At 40.4% G+C, this 23,872-nt stretch overlaps 1 protein-coding gene across 2 annotated transcripts in view; it reads left to right on the top strand.

The window, feature by feature from the left end:
• The window catches only part of LOC117419636 (interferon-induced very large GTPase 1-like), a 36,396-nt gene extending 21,173 nt beyond the window's left edge, over positions 1-15,223 (top strand). The window contains exons 7-15 of one of the 2 annotated variants that reach the window (XM_059013418.1): positions 1,154-2,918; positions 3,287-3,334; positions 4,401-4,418; positions 4,536-4,553; positions 6,016-6,033; positions 8,393-8,410; positions 9,738-9,755; positions 14,201-14,285; positions 14,511-15,223. In XM_059013418.1, the coding sequence (XP_058869401.1) occupies positions 1,154-2,918; positions 3,287-3,334; positions 4,401-4,418; positions 4,536-4,553; positions 6,016-6,033; positions 8,393-8,410; positions 9,738-9,755; positions 14,201-14,285; positions 14,511-14,771 (2,249 nt within the window). In that variant the 3' untranslated portion in view covers positions 14,772-15,223. The remainder of the gene's footprint in view (positions 1-1,153; positions 2,919-3,286; positions 3,335-4,400; positions 4,419-4,535; positions 4,554-6,015; positions 6,034-8,392; positions 8,411-9,737; positions 9,756-14,200; positions 14,286-14,510) is intronic. The other variant, XM_059013419.1, reaches the window with a different exon arrangement.
• The last annotated feature ends 8,649 nt before the right edge of the window (positions 15,224-23,872 follow it).

The following is a 23,872-nucleotide window of genomic DNA, read 5'->3' as shown; positions in this document are numbered from 1 at the left end:
GGTGAGACAAGCATTACCCTGCTGACTTAAACCCTCCCCACCCGTGCGGCGCTTGTGTATCCCCCCCATGGAACTTCCGGCCATAGTCAGCGATGGCATAGCCTGGATTGGAACCAGCGATCTCCAGGCTATAGGACGCACCCTGCACTGCCGGTGAAGCGCCTTAGCTGCATGCAATGCCACTCGGGAGCCCCATATATTAAGAATTTAAACTAAGGCCTGGACAAAATCAAAACTTTGACAACCCGCTAATGCACTACAAAACTGTATTTAATAGTGTTTTCTTTTTTTCTGTTAGTATCTTATTTCTTCTACTCATAAAAAGAAAAAGCTATGAAATACAGTTTTGTAAAGTGTGATTAGCAGGTTGCCAAAGTTTTGATTTGGTCTGGGCCTAAGTGAAAAATCTATAACACGATGAAGGAGAAGTTGAGGTTGAAAAGTAATTGACATTGTTCCTCAGCTCTTACAGGAGAAATCAGCAGTAGATAAAAAATAAAAGATGAATTATCCTGCCTTGCGGTCCGAATGTCCAATACATCTGCTCTTCTGAAGCATCTCTCCTGAGCCAGTAGATGCCTTCCACATGTACTGTTGCATGCCCAGTGAAGCGTCGTATTGGCTAGTTCAAGTTCTGTGTGGAAACAAGGTCTGTCTGTCTGCTGTGTTCGTGGTTGCGGAGAAAAGGCAGTAAAACTGTTCTAATTTCTAATAACTAAGGAAGTCCAGGGGCAGCGACTGCAACATTTTGTTTGGCCACATTGGTAAACACATTTCTATACATGCAAATAAGGCCTTCACAGTACTGAGCTTGAAATATATAGACAAAGGGAATGCCATTGACAATCCCATGGAACTGAGTTGTGGGATTGGCTGTCAATCAGCACGGTATCACTTTTTTTTTGTACGGGGCAGTTAAGAACAAAAGCCTTATTTCCACATATTGGAAATGTGTTTACCAATGCTTGCTCATTAGCTGGAATTGTTTTTTTTCACAATCATTAACACAGCAGAGACTTTATTACCACATGGAACTTGAACTGGCCAATACATGCGCCAGTACACGTGAGAGTAAATGTGGAAGGCTTCTCTACTGGCTCAGAGAGATCTTTTAGAGAATGTACCCTTTAAAGTCCACGGTATGTCATTTCAGATGAAGATTTGGAAAAGAAGATCGAAGACTCAGGCCTTGATACAGAGAAATGGAAAAACATATTGAAAGAGGAGTATGGAATCACTTCATTAGTTTCTCTCCAGTACCTAAAGAAAAGTGACCTCCGCTTACTTCAAAAGAAAACTGAAAAAGAATGGGAGAAGAGAGCCTTGAGCAGACTGCTAAACACTGAGATTGCACCAAAGATGACACAAGAGGATGAGAAAGGGGCTTTGGAAATGCGTCAAAAAATAAGTGACGGACTTGGAAATGTAACTAAAGATCTAGAAAGCCATCTCAAAAGAATTGGGAGAGATGAGCTTGGCAATAACGATCTAAAAGCATCTGCTGATAAATCCTTGAGCACTTTAACAAAGTTAATGAATAAAATGGACACATTAAAGTCTAACTCAGTGAAACGAACAGAATGGACACCGTCTGATTTAATTTACAGAGCATCAGAAGGTGGCGTTTTCAGAGGAATCTTGTTCAGTAATGACGTTAAGGATGAACAAGTCTATCGAGGTATTATCTTGGATAAACCAGTGGAATGTTGCTTGCTCGGGCCATTCTTGAGCATGCAGGAGAAATCGTACACCTTTCAGTCTTCAGAACATGAGAGCTCATTTGAAAGCAGTCTGCAAACATGTGGCGCTAGTTATTCAGCTGAACTCCATGCATCCTATGCAGGATTCAGTGTGGAGGCTGGTGGAGGAACAGCAAGCAGCTCTACAGATAGCAACAAGACAAGTCGGGCCAAGGCAGAGTCCTATGGATCTGTGATAAAACAAACATTCGTGCCCATGGCTTCATTTGAATTCACCCACACACAGTTAAAGCTGTCTGAAGACGCCTTGCATGTCTTGAAAGAAATAGATGATTTTATCAGCAGAGACTTGATTCGTCGACAAATGGTTGTTTTATTGCAAAGTCAGGCTATTAAATTTCTGCAACGATTTGGGTCTCATGTAAATGGCAGCGTTGTCCATTTTGGAGGTATACACTGTGTTAAGGCGTCATCACATGAAGTTCATTCCAATCAAAAGAAATCAAAGTTCAATGAAATGTCCAGATCTATTGATGCTCATGTAAAGGCTTCCTTCTCATTTTATGGGGGTGGTGGATTCTCAGCTTCACACAACAATAGTGATGCCAGAGAATCAACAGGAACACATGAGACCAATACAAGTGACATTGATATTGCAGTTCAGATGATCGGCGGGCCCCAGGAGGCTTGTTCTATTCCAGAGTGGAAGAGAGGGCTGGATGAAAACCAGAGCACCTGGAGTGTGATTGACCGCGGCCAGGCCAGCGATTTTATCCCAGTCTGGAACATCATTATGGACAACCACTTCAAGAATTTCAATGATCCAATGGGACTGGCTTGCATTCTGAGGGAGTGTTGGGGAGAAATGGTTGCAAGCCAGGCACGTGGAAAGGGTGCCAGAGTAGATCATCCTAAGTGGTGGGATGATGAGAGAATTGATGATTTGGTAAAGAATGGAAAAGAATGGAAAAGCTTTGATATAACTGATGTAACTCAGTTGTGGGCAGTGAAGAGCTTAGAAAATCTGTTGAAGAGAAAGAAGTCTTTGACAACATCAGAAAACTATGAAGAGCAGGAATCGCAAATCAAAGTGAAGTGCGAGAGGCTGAGTAGTCTGATGGATGAATACATGGAGGAGGAGCAAGCAGATGATCTGTGGAAAGCCTTTGGTACTGAATTAATCAGCGACAGACCTAAAAAAGAAACAGGTGGACGGAGGTATGGCTACTATCATTTCTCACGTTTATCTTTATTATTCAAAAATACCAAGCTTTACCAGGTTTACTGTGCTCGTCATTTAGCATGTGTAAGGTAGCGGGACCCAGTGGCTAGTGAAATAAAATGCACAGGAGTCCAGATAGAGTACAATGGTGGAGTTTTATTGTACTGCCATCAGGTGCACAAACACAGGGAACAAAATGCAAACAATGAAACACAAGTTGCCATATACAGCAGACACTCCGGATAGACTCTATCCAGTATTAGTGTACTGCTATCATTCACCCATCCAACCCCACCCTTGGACTAAACTACTGTAACTGAGCCAGGACTGTACATGACAGTGTAGACATTTCTTTCTTTTACAGGGTTGCCCCTCATATTATCGGGGAACTGAAAAGAATATACAAGGACAAGTAAGTTCATTTACAACTCTTATCTTTATTTTACCGTAACAGTGACACCACATAACCATGTGCATATTCTGCAGTCAGGTAAGCTATATTAAATCACAGGTTATATTGGTAAATGGTCAGGGTTCGGCATTAGTGATGGAGCGCGGGAAGATTCTCCATCACACCATGGCATATACCATGGTTTACCATATTTATTATTTACCATGGTGTATATACCACCTATACTGTTTGCAATACCCACAATATCTTACATCAGGGCTCGACACCCTCAACATAGCAAGAACGACTCAACAAAACTTAACGATTTCGAACTCAATTATCAGGTGGTAAGACCAACACTATAACACTAAACTTAAGAAACACACTGGGCAAGGCATGGAGTACAATTTTACTGTATTTATTAAAAATAAAAATGTAATTCTTTCAATAAAGACATTGCAGCTGCTATCGTCTTTTCAGTCAACAACGCACTGCATAAGCATTGATTCCGCACTTCCTCGTGACGCTGGCTGCGTGCTCTCTCACGTGCAACAACAGAAGCAGGCTGACAAAGAGCTACGCTTTTATAATGAGGTGACGGATCTAATGAATGTTTTATTCCAGTGTAATACATTGGTAAAGAAACTCAGAGGGGCCGTCCTCATACCTCAGATGGACTGCCAGTTGCTGACCCCTGTCTTACATAATATTTCATTGCAAACCTATTTAAATTGCAACACAATGTTTTAGTTTTGACAATTAGTTCTCATTATATTAAATGTTAATATTAAATTCCAGTACAGTACTGAATGATGAAATATGAATTAAATACCTCACAATCTGTGGGTTATGGTGAATAAGCATTTTCAATTGTATGTGCTTCTCTCAACACAATTTACCACCTAGACATTGCTTTGAACCCAGTACTTTTGTTTTTCTTTACTGCTTGCTACTATCTCTTTGAACATGTGCACCTGACAAGGGAAATACCAGCACTCAGCCTTTAGATGCTCTTTTTAAACACGTCCTGGTATTTATTCATTCATGTATTCATCAATTTATTTATTTATCCCTTATTCTCCCACAGAGAAGAAGAGGCTCGAAGGTAAGTCTTTTTTCTTTTGTTTTCTGGAGACAGTTCAGCCTTTAGATGGTCCTATTTAAACACGTCTGGTATTCATTCATGTATTGATTCATTTATTTATCCCTTATTCTCCCACAGACAAGAAGCAGCTTGCAGGTAAGTACATTGTTTATCTTTAGTTTTACAGGGTTGTAATTTGCTATCTTACCTGTATCTTCCCCAGTATTTTCCCAGTATCTAGAGGGTACCCCTGCAATCTCCTGTCTAATAATAATAAATACATGAATAAATTAGTAAAATACAAAACAGTTTGATTGTGAAAGCCCTATTAAAATAACACACTCAATTTGTAATGGCTTTTGCTGCTGTGCTAAATTTGTTTTTACAGATTGAAAAAACACACCTAATCTAACCAAATCAAAACTTTGACCCACCTGCTAATCGCAAATTACAAACCTGGTAGCCTACTGATGGCGGATTTTTTGCTTGTCTGAAGGTTATTCCACCCCAGAAGGAACCCACCATTGAAACTGAGTTTGTCATTTGTGTTTAGCGGGTGGTTGAAGTTTTGACTTGGTCCAGGCTTGAATGTCACAGGGGAGGTACGGTGGCATGGTGGTTAGCGCTGCTGCCTCACAGTTCCATGGTCCTAGGCTCGATTCTGCCTAGGGGTCTGTCTGTGGAGTTTGCATGTTCTCCCCGTGTTCTCATGGGTTTTCGCCGGGTACTCTGGTTTCCTCCAGTCCAAAGTCCAAAGACCTGCGGTTCTGGTTGATTGGTCACTCTAAATTGCCCTCTGTGTGAGTGTGTGAATGAGTGGGTGTGTGTGGTGCCCTGCGATGGACTGGCGTTCTGTCACAGAGCAAGGATTATTTATTAAAATAATTTTAAACTTTTAACATTTTGTATTTTTGTGAAACATTGGTTGGTGTGTATAAGTTTATGTTCCTTTAGTATATTTGCATGTAATGTTGTTTGCAATAATAAAAGCTTCTGGATACCCAGAGTATAAATTGAAATGTTGCCTTACATAATATGATTTAATTGTGAACCTATTTAAATTGCAACATAATGGCTTAGTTTTGACTATTTATTATATTAACATTTTAAGTTATGCTAACATTTCATTCCAGTACAGTACTGAATGATGAAATATGAATTAAATACCTCGCAGACTGTGGGTTATGGTGAATAATCATTTTTAACTGGTTGTGCTTCTCTTACCACCATTTACCATGTCTTACCTTTAATGTGCTAGCCTATCATTTGAACTGTTGTTCACCCTGCTTTACTATGATTTACAATGATGTACTCTGCTACTGTATACTGTGTTATTAGCACAGTTTACAAGAATATTACAATAGTAGACTTGACAAAGGGAAGGCAAAAATAAAAGAGAGAACAGATATGAGAGTCTACTAAATTAATAAAATTAAGAACGTGATTACGATATTGTGTATATATTGTATTTATCACAACGTACAAACAGTAAGAAGCAGCTGCCTCTTGTTATACTGTAAAAATCTGTAAATATCAGCGCTCAGCCTTTAGCAGCTCCTTTTTAAAGACGTCTGGTATTTATTCATTCTTGATTTATTTCTCCCTTATTCTCCCACAGAGAAGAAGAGGCTCGCAGGTAAGTCTTTTTTGTCTTATTTTACAGGGTCCCCTGTATCTTCCTGCAATCTCCTGTCTAATAATAGTAAATACATCAGTTAGTAAAATACAAAACAGTTTTTGTAAAAGCCCAATTAAAATAACACACTGAATTTGTAATGCTTTTTGCTGCTCTGCAAAAATTGTAACATTTTTTCCAGATTAAGTAATAAAATTCTAGAGGATGGATTAAACAACGAAGTGTTATTTTGTTTCAAATAAATTTAGAAGTTTTAACATTTAGGGGGCTATTCATAAGATGTAGCGTCTGTTTTTCCGTGGTGGTAGAGGTTTTTGCCGTCACGTTGTGCTTGTCTTTTACTGTCACGTTGGTTATTTTCCATGAAGGAGGTTCCGTCAAAACAGCCCCCATTTTCCCGTTTGCACACACAGAAACGCATTCAGAAAACAATTTTGCTGACGATAAATATCTTCTACCGTCACCAAAAATACCAAAAGTTCAGTGTTGTTTTACTCTATATTCGTTTGTTAAATCTGCTTGTTTTTTGACATGACCATTTTTCCCCCACTAATTCTATTGTAGTGTATGTGTATTGTTGTGTTAGCGATGCGTTACAGTGAAAGCCAAAGGAAATTGTACGTTATGACGGTAACCAGTTCATACATCACGTGTCTTGGTTCAATACGTGCAGTTTGTAGTTTTCTGGAATGACAATCTTCGTTGCTGTCGCCTGGGCAGTGCAACGGCTGATTGTTTGTTTTTTTCTCCAAGGCTAGTTCATCACCTCTTGTAATATTGAAGTATTTGCATCTTTAATGACTGAGCACGGTTTCTTAATTTTGTTTAAAATAATAAATAGCCCTGCATGTTCGTGCTGTTGCGAGAGTTTTCAAATTCATACAGTTTAGTACCTTGACGAGCGAATTGCTGAAATTATTATTATTATTATTATTATTATTATTATTATTATTATTGTTTAGTGTTATCGTGCACGTTGGGGTTCAAACAATCGTGTTTTTATATTAATATAAAATACTTTTATTGTGCAACATGTAGCTACTGTATACTTTCTCAACTATACATGTAAACTTTGTAAACCAAAATAATGTCCTGTAATAACATTGTGTATTTCATGCTGCAGTCACTGAAGTGGTGCAGAATATTTCACAAGACAAGCGCGGTACCTTTCATATCAGCGGTGGCAATTTGGGCATTCTTGATGATTACACAAGGCAAGGTTTCGGGTCGATATTCAGTAGCTAATGTATTTGAAATATCTGCTAAGAGGTGGAGAGAGAATGAAATGCAATAAACCCTCGCGTGATTTCAATGACTGCTTCTGCAAACCCAGCGATGTAGCTTTTTTTTTTTTTTTTTTTTTTTTTGACTGGATTATAAGGATCTGTAGAAAAAACTCTAAGGTAAGCCAGCCGTCAATGTCCACATATATTTCAGTTTATAGTTATGTTAAAGAGAAAAACTATTATTATTAAATAAAATATTATTATTACTTTTGAACTTGCTGTCATGTACAGTCGTTCTTATCCTACATTCACTTTGGGGGAATTGCCTACCTAGCACCCATTTGCTGCTATTATTGTTACCGGTACAGCGCAGTAATGAATAAAATGCACACAACTTGGTGCATTGGCACGGTCTTTACCGTCAGCTACGTCATATATACGGGACACCTTACTTTGCATACTAAACGCTATTGGTTGTATGAAGTCTTTGAACGTGCCGGTACAACATGACCGCCACTTTATTTATCCAGACAGTAGTTTAATGAATGAGATAACAATACCGCCACGGTTTATTAACGGACCGTTCTGGAAATACCGAATAACCCCGTTAGTGTTCTTGTTGTTTAAAAAAAAAAATGGAGCAAATGTTGCTTGGTCTGTATTCATTAATGTACTTTTACCGTATTTGCGGGTAATTCTATTTGCAATAAAGAAATCTTCAGGATACACACAATATGAATTAAAATGTTGACTTAGTGCATAATATTATTTAATTTCAAACCTTTACATTGCAACACAATGTTTTAGTTTTGACAATTACTTCTCATTATATTAAATGTTAACATTTAAATACAGTACGCTGAATGATGACACAGACTGTGGGTTATGGTGAATAATCATTTCCAATTGTATATGCTTCTCTTAACACGATTTACCATTTAAACATTGCTTTTAATACAATATGTTTGTTTTTCTTTACTACTTTCATGCCGTCTGTGTATCTCTCTGAACATGTGCACCTGTCAGGGGAAATATCAGCGTACAGCCTTTAGCAGCTCCTTTTTAAACACTGGTATTTATTCATTCATGTATTGATTCATTTATTTATTTATGTAAAACTTATTCTCCCACAGAAAAGAACTGGCTGTCTTGTAAGTATTTTTTGTTATTTTGTTTTGTTTTACAGGACACCCTGTATCTTCCCCAATATCTACAGGGTACCCCTGCAATCTCCTCTCTACTAATAATAAATGAATTAATATATTAGTAAAATTACAAAACAGTTTGGTTGTAAAATCCCTAATAAAATAGCACACTGAATTTGTAATGTATTTTGTTGCTGTGCCAAATTTGTATAATTGTTTACAGATTTAAAAAAAAACATCTAAACTAAGGCCTGGACCAAATCAAAACTTTGACCCACCCGCTAATCGCAAATTACAAACTTGGTACTGATGTCATCTTCTGTGTTTGTCAGAAGGTTATTACTTCTGCCCCAGAGGGAAGCCACCATTCGCACGGAGTTTGTAATTTGTGTTTAGCACAAGTTTTGATTTGCTCCGGGCTTAAATGTCACAGAGCAAGGATTAAACAATGAAGTATGTTATTTTTTAAAATAAATTTAATCTTAAAACATTTTGTATTTTTCTGAAAAAATTTGAACAAATGTTGGTTGGCGTGTATAAGTTTATGTTCCTTTTAGTATATTTGCATGTAATGTTGTTTGCAATAATAAAAGCTTCTGGATACCCAGAGTATAAATGGAAATGTTGTCTTACATAATATGCAATATAATGGCTTAGTTTTGACTATTATTTATTATATTAACATTTTAAGATGCTAACATTTCATTCCAGTACAGTACTGAATGATGAAATATGAATTAAATACCTCACAGACTGTGGGTTATGGTGAATAATCATTTTCAACTGGATGTGCTTCTCTCAACACGATTTACCATGTCTTACCTTTAATGTGCTAGCCTATCATTTGAACTGTTGTTCACCCTGATTTACTATGATTTACAATGATGTACGCTGCTACTGTATACTGTGTTATTAGCACAGTTTACAAGGATATTACAGTAGTAGTCAAATGGAAGGCAAAAATTAAAGAAAAACAGATACAAGAGTCTACTTAATTGATAAAAATGAAGAACATGATTAAACGTTGTTGTGTATAGTTTTATATTTATCACAACATACACACTGAAAGGAGCAGCTGCCTTTTGTTTTGCTGTACTGAATCCATATTTACCATAGAATATATAACCATTCTAAACTGAGGAGTTAGATGTTGCTTTTAATACAGTACATTTGTTTTTCTTCACTACTTTCATGCCTTCCGTGTTTCACTCGGAACATGTGCACCTGTCAAGGGAAATATCAGCGTTCAGCCTTTAGTAGCTCCTTTTTAAACATGTCTGGTATTTATTCATTCATGTATTGATTCATTTATTTATCTCTTATTCTCCTACAGAGCAAAAGCAGCCCGCAGGTAAGTCTCTTTTTGTTTTACGTGATACCCTGTATCTTCCCCTGTATCTTCCCAGTATCTAGAGGGTACCCCTGCAATCTCCTGTCTCATAATAATCAATACATAAATAAATTAGCACAATACAAAACAGTTTGGCTGTGAAATAACACACTGAATTTGTAATGGTCTTCACTGCGGGACTGAATTTGTATACATTTTTACAAATTAAAAAAAATGTTACAGAGGATGGATTAATCAACAAAGTTATATCTTTTTCAATTAAATTTTAGTTTTAATATTTTGTATTTTTCTGAAAAATTTGGAGCAAATGTTGGTTGGTCTGTATGCATTTATGTAATTTTAATATCTGCAGATAATTCTGTTTGCAATAAAAAAAAATAATCTTCAGGATACACTCCATATGAATTCAAATGCTGGCCATAATAATTTCAGTACAAACCTATTTACATAACAACAAAATGTTTCAGTTTTGACAATTAGTTTTCATTATATTAAATGTAACAATTTAATTACAAGGAGATCACATATCATGGAGGTGGCTGCTTGCTAGGGAGCTCCTAAAACCACTTTGCTGTTTTGAATTGAATTCATCCATTTGCATTACCCCGTGTTATTTTTTCCTGTTTTATTTTAAGTGCACAGTGTAGGATTACCATGGCTGCTTCGCGCAAGGCATCCATTGCTTCTCCTCAGTCAGCAGAGGAGGGAAAGCGCTTAAAGAAGTCAGCGGGCCCCGATGATTGGGAGACTCGCTTTGCCGAGGTTACACTTGCCTTTAGGGATCAGTCGAGGAAGCAATTGACGCAGCCTTGCTGCCTGTTCTTCAAAGTGTTGCCAATACCACTGTTGACCTCAGTGGTTACTGATATTGCTTCCTCTGTAAAGAAGTTAACTGCCAAGCAGGACATCACCAGAGTAGCAAAAAGGTAAAATGAATCAATGCAACGCTCGTATTGACAAATGCAAGACAAGATGGCAGATCTTGAGGACAGAAATCATTGCTGCAATGTAAAGGCTGGTGGGCCTACCGGAGGGAGCTGAGGGTGATGACCCCGTGCCCGTTCGCTTTCTTCAACAAGAAATTCCACGTTGGTTTCCAGCAACGAAGTCTATGGTGATCACCCCTTTCTGAAGTTAAACAGAGTACATCGCATTTACTCTGGTGGTCCTAGGGATTCCAGTCAGGCCCGCACCTTGACATTTCAGTGCCTCCGTTACACTGCCCGACAGCGCATTCTTCAGGCTGCTCGAAAATCAGATCCGGTTCTCATCCAAGGTTGTAAACTGTCTTTCTATGTGAGTTATTCTGCTGTTACTGCTGCGAAGAGGAGGGTGTTTGGAGAGGTAAGGGCGAAGCTTCGTTGCCATGGAGTCGTTGTATTCTTCAGTTTACCCTGCTGTTCCGAAGGTTAACCATGGCGGGGCGTGCTTGTCCTAACACTTAGGATGAAGTTATTTCTTTCCTCGGCCAGCATTTCCAGGATTCTGCGGCGCCTGCAGATTTCTCTGCGCGCAGGGCCCTGTGATTCCCTTCGAAGGAGAAGATGGATTAATGTGTGTCTTGTTAATGTGGTGTACGGTACTGTCAGTATATAGCTTAGAATAAGGGATATAGACATCTCGTTTTTTTATTATTATTATTATTTGACATCCCCCCCCCTCCCATATATGCATATATAACTGTCGAGTTGTGGACAGTCTTATGCTTGTTGCAGTTGTTCAGCTAATGTTTTTTTTTTTTGTATATGTGGTTTTAGGTTCTAGTGAGCCCCCTCGTGGTATTTTGGTTCACAGGGATTGCAGTGTGCAGTGGGGAGGGAGGTCAGGTGGGTGGTGGGGAGGGAGGTTGGCAAGGACGGGTGAATATGTCTATTGGATTTTCTTTTTGGGTTTTGCTGTGAGATACTCGAAGAACGAGATCGCAAATGCAGCTATTCTAACATTAAGAGACACATATCACTGTTAATATGATTAATGCAACTACTTTGTATCGCCCAAGTCCATCCTGAAATTGCCTGCTGCTCATGCATAATCAAGAGCACACTGCCTTTGGAGACATGGCTTGCTTGTCAAGGGGTGGATGAGATCTCTGTATAGTCATCTCTCTGTATATGTGGAAACACTGTGTATAAAAAGGCGATATCTCCTTGTGAACAGGATGGCTACAGGACTGACGTCAGACCAGAAACACAGACTCCAAACAATGAATGGCGGGTGAAAACCGAGCCGTGGCGCTCAGTATGTTTATTTAACAAACAAAAGATTTGAACAAAAATACACACAAATAAACAAATAATAAACAGAAATAAAACAAGAATGGTGCTGGTTTTTAGCCAGCACGTATAGCAATTGTTTTCTCAGAGTTACGTCTCTCCTCTGACACTCTCAACCTTGAGACAGCTGCAGGCTTTTATATTCTGGCCGAGGGGTTAACTAGCTATTAATAAAAAAGCACGAGATTAATAAGGATGCGTGACTGACAGCTAGTTTAATAATCAGTAGCTGATCAGTCACGCATCCTCACAAGGTTTTTAAAAATAAAACAATACACAAAACACGGCTTTTCGCCGTCACATTTATACTTATAAATCATAATACAAAATAATAATAAACAAAGGGGCGGGAGACTCCGCCACACTCCTTTTTTAGATTTCCACAGGATGATCTCTTGTAAGTGATTTTCTAACTCGCTAATGATACAATACCTGTTTTTCTTCTTTATTTGTGTATTTCTGGACAGCTGTAATTAAATTCTCAGTATAAGAAGTGGTATTGCACAGAACTGCTTTCCTGCCAGGACACGGTAGTAGAGGTAGTGATCAATTACTAAACATACACATAATGGTAATTATCATTATTATTATTTCTGTCCAGGGACACCTTTCTCCAAGCCGACTTAATGATTAAATCATTGAAATACAAATTCACTCACCACGGGGAACACTGTAATATTTTGTATTCAGTTAATAAATCTGTTATGAATAGCATTGGCCTTAGCATTGGAAGACAAACGTAACCTGACCAATAAGTTGCCACCAGTTCCATCAAAGCATTACACACAAAAGACAACATTCCTCCGCCCAGGAGAGCAACCACCAAGAAAAGGTGTTAAAACTAAGCCTCGTCCAGGACAACTGGAAGCTGCTAGAGACTGGGAGATGCTGGCAGTTGGTCAACGGCTTATTTTTCCACCTGAGATTGCCACCACTAACCTTCGACCAGACATTGTCTTGTGGTCTGGATCAGCACGCCTTGTTCATCTGGTAGAGTTAACAGTGCCATGGGAGGATGCTGTAGATGAGGCGTATGAGAGGAAGAAACTGCAATATGCTCAACTAGCCACTGAAGCGGAACAGCGAGGATGGAGAGTCCGGGTTTACCCAGTGGAAGTGGGTTGTCGAGGATTTGTGGCACACTCTACAACCCGGTTTCTCAGAGACGTCGGGTTCAGTGGCCAAGAGTTGCGTTGCACAGTGAAGAACTTATCTGAAGCAACAGAGAGGAGCAGCAACTGGCTGTGGTTGAGACGGAAAGATTCTGGCTGGGGATCTCAAGCACAATAGAAAGAAAGAAACGCTGATGTACAGGTAAGTAAGCTGGGCTTAGTTGAGTGGGGGATGGAGGGGGGTGATGCTGGGATGCCAGAATCACTGTTGAGTCCTCTTGAGGTGTCGTGTGCTAGTCAACAAAACACCGAGGATGGAAGGTGCCCACTTGAAGACCCCAGAGATGTACCCTACTTAGCTCAATCCAGACGGTTGTCATGCTGATGCGCTGGGGAGACCGCACTGTGGTTGATCCCCGGAGCCAGCATCACAGCCGTTGTGTGTGCTGATGCGCTGGGGAGGCAATAAGCTGATCCCTGGAGCCAGCATTACACTTCAGCCATCAACACCAGACAGAAGGATATCTACATCATCAGATGGAAAACAATGCAAATGGATGGAGATGCAGATGGATCATATTAGTTTACTGCAAACCTACGTCTTAGTTGGTGCTTATCTTGACGAGAGCCGAGTTCAAATCAGCATGAAGTTCAGCATCTACTCTCGTAATGGAAATCAAGGGGTAAAAGATGGATTCAGCATATAGGCATGTTTGCTTTCATATTTATAATCTGTACAGCTGCTTTCTCTTGTATCATCTCAATTATATCAGAATACTGACGGGAAGTTGCCATGCCACTAATGGGACATTGAAAGTTATTATTATTAATTTCTTAGCAGACACCCTTATCTAGGGCAACTTACAATTGTTACAAATATTTACTGGAGCAATCTAGGCAAAGTACCTTACTCAAGGGTATAGCAGCAGTGTCCCACACCTGGGATTGAACCCACGGCACAGGAGTCCAGAGCCCTGACGACTATTCTACACTGCTGTGCTCAGATCTTTATCAGTCTGAACAATAGAATAACTATTTTCTTCTGTTTGTTTCTTACCAGAACCAACAAACTGGAATTGGACGACTTCCTCACCAAGGGACAATGCATCTTTTCAACAAATGGCAAATACAAGGCTATTTTTCAGGTGGGTCATTCATATAACACCAAAGTTCAAACTTTTCTCATAACCTAAGTAAGTGCGTTACACATTGATGACTTGCTGATATTATTTTATCAAACAATACACATTTGTAATAATGTAAAATAGCACGAGAACATGAACTAGTTGAAGCTTTGTGAATAGGAATCAGTCATTGAACATGCCTGAAATGCATGCACTAATCATCATGATACCTTTATATCTTTAAAGGACGATGGGAATTTCGTGGTGTATGAATACCGCGAAGGTGTGCCAATATGGGCTAGCGACACTTGGGGAAAATTGAATGCTGACAAGGTTATCATGCAAGGAGACTGCAATCTGGTGATGTACGATACCAAAGGGACTGTCCTGTGGCAATCCAACACTCGCATGCCTAACTGCCAAGCCTGTTGCCTGACTATGCAAGATGATGGCAACGTGGTCATTTACAGAGACAATAAAGAAATCTGGTCTGCCAAGCAAAAATAATATTCAAGCATCTGTTTTGAACAGGTTTGCTGACACCGCTATGAAACCTCCCACAGATCAAGCTCTTTGCATTTAACTCAGTATGCAGATAATATTGCATCTGTCCAAGCTAGTACTTGCACCTCCCTTTCTCAACAGATCTGTCCAATAAAGTGAATGTTATCCAGCTTTATAAGAACAGCCTCCAAGATGTCAAAATCAAAAGCCTAAATTGAAAGCTTTTTTTAAGATAAAACTTTCTACTGTAATCAGTTGTGTAGTTTCTTGCCTATTTGCTGTAATGACTACAATATATGTGCATGAAGTTACTCCAGTATAACTGCACTGACATTTTTGCCTTGGATCTATCACACCTTTATGGGCATTGGAAAAAAAAGCATTAATCCTGTATTGAATTGTAAGGCAGGAATTTGTAGTATTGCTTTACATAACTATTAAAGTATTTAACAATATGCAATCCTTTTATATTTTTACAATATGTACTAACAATATATTATTCATGTATGCATTTTATAATGCACTAGACATAACATGAACAAGCACAGATAGATAGTGATTAACAGAGTAGAGCACCCTTTTATTGTTTAATAAGAAAAGGAATCACTGTTTGTAAAAAAGCTAAGCCGCTTCTGCATCTCGTGCACTTTGTCTGCTTTCTGAATCAATGCTGCCTGGAAGCAGGGTATGCTGATAACTCCAAGTGGAACGAGGAAAGAAATAGATGTTCAAGGCTAACAAGAAAGAGAGACATGGAGGAGTGAAATTCCTGTAAGCCAGGCTGAGTAAAAGTCAGGTGACCACAAAACTGATAAGAGAAGAACAAGGAGGGGAAATGGCAAATTTCTATGAGCGAAATGTTATTTTTGTATCAGGACAGATATACAAGCTTTGTAACCTCTGCTGCGATCAAAGAATCTGGAGGAGACTCTCTCCAGCATGCTGTTCGGCTTTGTTCTTGCATATTACAATAAAGCAACTTCAGGTTTTGAAATCAGAGAGCAGGTGTGTGGCATATTTATTTTCCTACAATGTATTCTATTTATTATACATTTATTAGAATAAAAAGTTATTACAGTTTTCAGGCAAAAATAGCCATACAATATATTGTCTTTAAGAAATGCACATTACTGAGATTCTTCTACATTCATGTTGTAGATTCAAAAATCACTTCTTAGTACTTGCAACTCCCTTTCACAAATCTGTCCAATAAAGTGAATGTTCTCCAGCTTTATGAGAACGGCCTCCAAGATATATAAAATTAAAGAAAATATCTTTTAATCATTTAGTGTACAAGAAAGTGGATTTTGAATCCAGAGGCTCTGATCCCAATTTCTACACTTATGTTTCACTTTATAAACAATATTAGTCCTATTATAAGGGTCGTCCTGTTAGTGTATATAATAATCAAAACACAGTTTTAAAATATAAATATTTATACCCCCCTGCCTCTCTCAGGACTGATCTGATCAGCTGGATATATTGGAAGGTGGGAAGGAGGCTCCTCTTTATTCCAGTCCACAGTTTTTTACACAAACACAAGGAGTGCTGCAGTTCTGCTGATAAATTGAAAATGTATCAATTGTCACCCGACTCATCCAGTGTCATACGTTTTCCCCCTCTGAACATTTTGGCAGTTAATTCACGATTTTAAAACTCCAAAGTCCAAAAGGATTGTATTATAAATTAGGATTCATTTTTTAAAATTGTATTGATAAACAATTAGATATAGGTGCCACTCTGAGGTGTTAGAATCACTAGAGACATTCTTACACTAAATATCTACCCATCCATTATCACAGCCGCTTAATCCTTTAGAGGGTACCGGTTAGCCTAATCCTGCAGGCACAGGGCGCAAGGCGGGACAACACCCTGGACGGGACGCCAGTCCATCGCAGGGTACCACACACACACACACACACACAGGGGGCAATTTAGAGTGATCAATCAACCTGAACAGCATGTCTTTGGACTGTGGGAGGAAACCGGAGTACCCAGAGAAAACCCACAGGAACACGCAAAGTGCACACAGACAGACCCCTAGGGACGGCTAACCGCCACTCTACCGTGCCGCTACACTAAATATAATAGTAACAGAAAATCAGGTGCCACCTTTTAAATTATTACTGGCTGTTTATTTTGTATTTTTAAGGCTATCATAATACATATATAGGCCATATATAGAGAAACTTAGATTTTATAGCAAGAAAATATTTACCCTATGATACTTACAATTCTGAAACCGTAAAAATCAATCTAAACGCACCGCGTAGCACAGGATAATACAAGCAACTGGTCCCAAGCACATTGTCATAAACTTATAAACACTGCCATTGACTATTTAACCTATTTGGAAAATAACATAAGAACTAATAAAAAATGAATATGAAAACTGAAATCACACCATAACAGTAACAGCTGCGGTGCGTTCAACTAGGCGAGCGGTTGCACGCAAGACAGAGGATGCCTCCCGTTTTCATTATGAAAAGCGGACTCCTCCTCTTTTCTCGCACCCCAATCCCTTCTGCTCTTTTACTGCGTGACCCCCTATTTGGGAGAGTGCTGCTCCCGTCCCCAGACAGACAGGATTGGCTCTCCAGTTCCGCCGCCGCTACAATATGTTTTATATTGAGTAGCCTAATAAAACATGAGAAACTCTACATGACTCCTGAAATAGTTTAATAATTGTATAATTTAATAGTGAAACCTACGACGCAATACATGACGTGCTGTAGATATTCTGCCATTTAATGCCGGTTCTGTGCAAGGCTGGGTTTTTTAATATATTAAAATGTGGCGTTTTTTTTTTTGTTTTTTTTTTATTGTTATTCTTTTATTTGACTGGATTCTGAGAAATCTGGCTTTCTCGTTTTCTTCTTGAATTTCTATGGCGTTTAACACTAACAGGTAAGAAAAACAGAAGCCGGTGCAGCAACGGATGAACTCGACTATCTACTCTCCTCCCTCCCCTCTCTGTCTACCCCGACTGTCCTGTTGGGTGACTTCAACATCCATCTCTCCAACCCCAGCCACTCTGCTGGATTCCTCCCTCTCCTTCACTCCTTCGACTTCTGTCTCTCTCCGTCCCCTCCTACCCACAAAGCTGGCCGTCAACTGGACCTCACCTTCTCCAGGGCCTGCTGCCCCTCCAACCTCTCTGTCACCCCCCTGGACCTCTCTGATCACTATTTCATCTCTTTTTCTCTGTCTCTCCCCCCTCTCCCTGCTCCTCCTACCCCCACTGTCACTTTTCGTCGTAACCTCCGCTCTCTCTCCCCCTCTGTCCTTGCCTCCACTGCTCTCTCTCACCTCCCTCCTATCGACTCCTTTTCACAACTCTCCGTAGACTCTGCTACCTCCACCCTCTTCTCCTCCCTCACCTCCTCCCTTGACTCCCTCTGTCCTCTCACCTCCCAACCTGCTCGCTCCTCCCCTCCCCAACCCTGGCTCTCCTCTGCGTTCCGCTCGGCAAGAACCACACTGCGATCTGCCGAGAAGAAATGGAAGAGAACCAAACTCCCTGCTGCCCTAGACCTCTACCGCACTCTCCTCTCCTCCTTCTCCTCTACTCTTTCCTCTGCTAAATGCTCTTATTTCCAATCTACAATCCAAGCCTCCACTAACAACCCATGTAAACTATTCTCTACCTTCTCCTCCTTCCTAAACCCTCCCCCCTCCTCCTCACTCCTCTATCTCCTCTGATGACTTTGCCTCTTTCTTCTCTTCTAAAATCTCAGATATCCGCAAACTCTTTAACAGCTCTCCCTCCCCCCACCCCCTCCTGCTCCAACCCCTACACCCACTACATCCCCTACTAACTCACCCTCCTTCTCCACCTTCTTGCCCCTCTCAGATTCTGACCTCTCCTCCCTGCTCCAGGGTCACAAACCCAACACATGTGCCCTGGACCCACTCCCCACTCACCTCTTTCAAGCTGCTGCTCCTGCTCTACTTTCCTTCATCTCCTCCCTTCTCAACACCTCCCTCCTTTCTGGCCTCTTCCCCTCTACCTTCAAACAAGCCTCTATCATTCCCCTCCTCAAAAAACCTACCCTCGACCCCACCTCCCTCCAGAGCTACCACCCTGTCTCCCTCCTACCCTTCCTCTCTATAACCCTTGAGCGGGCTGTACACCACCAGCTCTCTACTTTCCTCTCCAACCACTTTCTGCTTGACCCTCTCCAATCTGGCTTCCGCTCTGCTCACTCCACTGAAGCCGCCCTCCTGTCTGTCAACAACTCACTGAACTCTGCCCGAGCTGCCTCTCTCTCCTCTGTCCTAATTCTCCTCGACCTCTCTGCTGCCTTTGACACTGTTGATCACTCTATTCTACTATCATCTCTTGCTGACCTGGGGATTTCTGGCCCTGCTCTGGCCTGGTTCTCCTCCTATCTCTCCAACCGCACTTACCAGGTAACCTGGCGTGGAGCAACCTCCACACCTCGCCCTTTCTCAACAGGAGTCCCCCAAGGGTCAGTCTTGGGTCCCCTCATGTTCTCTCTCTACACCTGCTCCCTGGGCCCCCTCATCGCATCCTATGGTTTCTCATACCATTTCTATGCTGATGATGCTAAGATTATCCTCTCCTTCCCCCCTCTGAATCCACCATCTCCTCCCGTATCTCTACCTGTCTGTCTATCTCCTCCTAGATGAACTCGCATCACCTCAAACTCAAATCTGACCTCCTTTCTTTCCCTCCTCCTCCTCCCACTCCTCTGATCTCTCTATCTCTGTTCCTCTGGAATCTACCACTCTCTCTCCCTCCTCCTCAGCTAAGAACCTCGGAGTCACCCTGGACCCCTGCCTCTCTTATTCCCAGCACATCTCCACTCTGGCACACACTTGCCGATTCTTCCTGAGCAACATACGAAGAATCCGACCCTTCCTCACCAACTATACCACCCAGCTCCTGGTCCAGGCCCTGGTACTCTCCTGCCTAGACTACTGCAACTCCCTCCTGGCTGGCCTCCCTGTGTCCGCCACCCGTCCGCTCCAGCTCATCCAGAACTCCGCTGCTCGCCTGGTTTTCTCTCTGCCTCGCTTCTCCCACGCAACTCCGCTACTCCGCTCACTCCACTGGCTCCTGATCACCGCTCGCATCCAGTTCAAGACTCTTGTACTCGCCTACAGATGCCTTGACCAGACTGTACCCAGCTTCCTCCAGACCCTCATCTCTCCCTACTCCCCCGCTCGCCCCCTCTCCACTCCTCCTGCTCTAGAAGACTGGCTCTACCTCCGCTACGCTCCCCTGCCTCCAGAGCCCGCTCCTTCTCCACCCTCGCTCCACAGTGGTGGAATGACCTTCCTACAGATGTCAGGACTGCCCAGTCCCTGACCACATTCCGGCGCCTCCTTAAGACTCACCTCTTCAGACAGCACCTGTAGAACTCCTCTTTTCCCTCTGGACACTTTATCACCCTTCCTTAAATGCGCTTTACTTGCTCTTATCTGCCCCCTATTTTACTGCATTTAATCCTGTACTTTAGAGTACTGTAATCTGTCAAGTGTTATTTAATCTGTAGTATTTTGTATTTTGTAAATATCACTGACACTGTTATCTGCTCCGTTATTGAATTGTATTTTGTCATACCTGTAATTGCTTGAACCAGTCATTGTATTATCTTGCTTTGAATTGTATTATTAATTGTACTGTGATTCTTGAAATGTATTTTGCTTTCGACTGTAAGTTGCCCTTACATAATACCACAGGGATCATTATTAGGTCCTCTGCTATTCCTAATCTACATTAATGATTTAGATTCTGGTATAGTAAGCAAACTTGTTAAATTTGCGGACGACACAAAAATAGGAGGAGTGGCGAAGACTGTTGCAGCAGCAAAGGTTATTCAAAATGATGTAGACAGCATTCAGAACTGGACAGACACATGGCAGATGACATTTAATAGAGGAAAGTGTAAAGTACTGCATGCAGGCAATACAAATGTGCATTATAAATATCATATGGGAGATGCTAAAATTGAAGAAGGAATCTATGAAAAAGACTAAGGAATTTATGTTGACTCAGAAATGTCTTCATCTAGACAATGTGGGGAAGCAATAAAAAAAGGCCAACAAGATTCTCGGATATATTGTGAGAAGTGTTGAATTTAAATTAAGGGAAGTAATGTTAAAACTTTACAATGCATTAGTAAGACCTCACCTAGAATGTTGTGTTCAGTTCTGGTCATCTCGTTACAAAAAAGATATTGCTGATCTAGAAAAAGTGCAAAGAAGAGCAACCAGAATTATCCCGGGTTTAAAAGGCATGTCGTATGCAGACAGGCTAAAATAATTGAATCTATTCAGTCTTGAACAAAGAAGACTACGCGGCGATCTGATTCAAACATTCAAAATCCTAAAAGGTATAGACAATGTCAACACAGGGGACTTCTTTGACCTGAAAAAAAGAAACAAGGACCAGGGGTCACAAATGGAGATAAAATAAAGGGGCATTCAGAACAGAAAATAGGAGGCACTTTTTTACACAGAGAATTGTGAGGGTCTGGAACCAACTCTCCAGTAATGTTGTTGAAGCTGACACCCTGGGATCCTTCAAGAAGCTGCTTGATGAGATTCTGGGATCAATAAGCTACTAACAACCAAACGAGCAAGATGGGCTGAATGGCCTCCTCTGGTTTGTAAACTTTCTTATGTTCTATGTTCTTACGTAGTTTTGATGCAGCCCCATTCTCCACACTTCTGCTCAGACAAACAGTTCATGGTGTATCCAGCCAGCAGGGAGAAGGTGAGGTACAGGCTGCTTAGGAGTCAAGGTTGTTTTGGAGAGTTTCTTGACTTTGCTGCCTCAGCAAAATTTGTTTTTTAGACCATTTATTTGTGTTTTCATGTTATTTTTGGCAGAATGCATCAGTTATATAGTTACTAACAAACTAGAATAAACACACATATAGCCAGTCAGCTTAGAAAATGTTACAGAATAACAGAAACTCAAGGCCATCCTATGTGGGGTACCGAGTGACTACAGATATGAAGTACTGTGTCAGTATGACAGGCAAGCACAGGGTTTTCTCTTTCCCAATGGCTCCTATGGTCTGTTTCACCTGTTGCTTGGCCTCATGGTTTGCAGCTACAGTGGTTCGGTAATATGGCAATACTTAAATTACTGCAGCCATCTATTTTTCAACCAGCTGAGCCAAAAATATTGTTACTGTCCTGACTTTAAAGTAAACATATCAATAATAGCTTGTTGAGCATGTTAAAATAAAAGGTGCTACAATACCCATGGCCATCACTGTGGAGGACGGATTACCACCTTTTGCAATGGAGCAAATCCAAGCACTGTTTTTCACGAAGGGTTTAGGTGAGGCAAACTCTCATGGTAAAACAAAACTAAATCAAGTGATGGGATCCCTGTATGAACATTACAAGTCATGTAATCATAGAATCTTACTTTAGCTAGTTAGACACAAAACATGTGCAATGGATGTCAGTGGGGTATCACTCTTAGGTGGTTTTATCTACTACGGGTATTTTTACAATTACTAAACCCATCCCACTATGCATATAATGATTCATAACAGATCTTGTTCTAACAAACCAACCACCATTCCGGGATATTTATAAAGTGTCTGCCTAGTTTCTATTCTGCTATATATAGCAGGTTCAAATATAGCTACATGAAGCTATGTTTCATATAGCTGAAGATTGTTTTAGTAGACATGTGTTTCTCAAAAATTGAAAAAATCTGTTTTTTATTTTATTTTGAAGTACAATGGAAAATACATCAGAAATGGGCAAAAACTAGCATGCTGCTTCTCATTCCTAGAGTCTCTCAACTATCTGCTATGACACCTGAGCAATGAGCAATATCCTGTCACTCCCAACACAGAGAATTTTAATAAAGGTTTGGTTATTCACCTCTCACCCCTTAAAGTGACTCAGAACAAGATTGCTTTGATGTTTTATTCACACAGCACAGGTCATAAATAGGATGGCGTGTGTGATGACGTCAGGCCAGAAGCAGGAACTGAAACGGATACCGCAGGTAGGGTGCAGTGGCGTTTGTGCCGTCTTTATTTTAAATAATACAAAAATAAAGAAAAGGTTCAAACAAAAACACTGTGCTCACCGAGCAAACAAAACAATCAAACAAAACAAATCTCGCACACAAAAAAAATAAAAATACAGCTCAGGCTGGGCAACTGCTGTCACTGTCCCTGTAAATAAAGTGAATTAATTAAAGTGCACTTTCCCGTGTTCACATACTAATACTTTAAATGCACGTGAAGTGATGTGCCATCCTCGTGCCTAAATACAATTATACATTTGAAATCACTCGTGCTGCACACACCCATTTATATCCCGTGTACCAGCTACAATACACCAACATTAACACATGCAACATACAACATATAACACAAATATGCACACGGGCGGGGCACATTGCCACAGGAATACATCCAGTTTCTCTCCTTTTCATCTTCATTGATGTCTATGATATGTGAATTAAAAATATCAAAGCAATCATTATTATGATATTATGATTATCATTAAGACATTGAAGCTGTACATTTGTCATGGAAGACAGCCATGGAAATAGTGGGTTTGCTGTAAACACTTAAAACAGCTTATTATTGAATCAGTTTGCATTTGCTTACATGTAAACAACACAAGTTACATTGTTTTAATGATTTTCTGTCAATGAACATTCTACCTTATTAAATCACCGCTCTCTCACTCACTGCTTATTAAATCACTGCTCTCTCACTGCTTATTAAATCACTGCTCTCTGTCTCACTGCTTATTAAATCACTGCTCTCTCTCACTGCTTATTAAATCACTGCTTTCTCACTCACTGCTTATTAAATCACTGCTCTCTGTCTCACTGCTTATTAAATCACTGCTCTCTGTCTCACTGCTTATTAAATCACTGCTCTCTGTCTCACTGCTTATTAAATCACTGCTCTCTCACTGCTTATTAAATCACTGCTCTCTCTCACTGCTTATTAAATCACTGCTCTCTGTCTCACTGCTTATTAAATCACTGCTCTCTCTCACTGCTTATTAAATCACTGCTCTCTCTCACTGCTTATTAAATCACTGCTCTCTGTCTCACTGCTTATTAAATCACTGCTCTCTCTCAC

The sequence above is a fragment of the Acipenser ruthenus genome, chromosome 45 (genome assembly GCF_902713425.1).
Source record: "Acipenser ruthenus chromosome 45, fAciRut3.2 maternal haplotype, whole genome shotgun sequence".
Classification (NCBI taxonomy): domain Eukaryota; kingdom Metazoa; phylum Chordata; class Actinopteri; order Acipenseriformes; family Acipenseridae; genus Acipenser; species Acipenser ruthenus.
The sequence above is the reverse complement of the archived record's forward strand: the minus strand, read 5'-3'. Positions and strand labels throughout refer to the sequence as shown.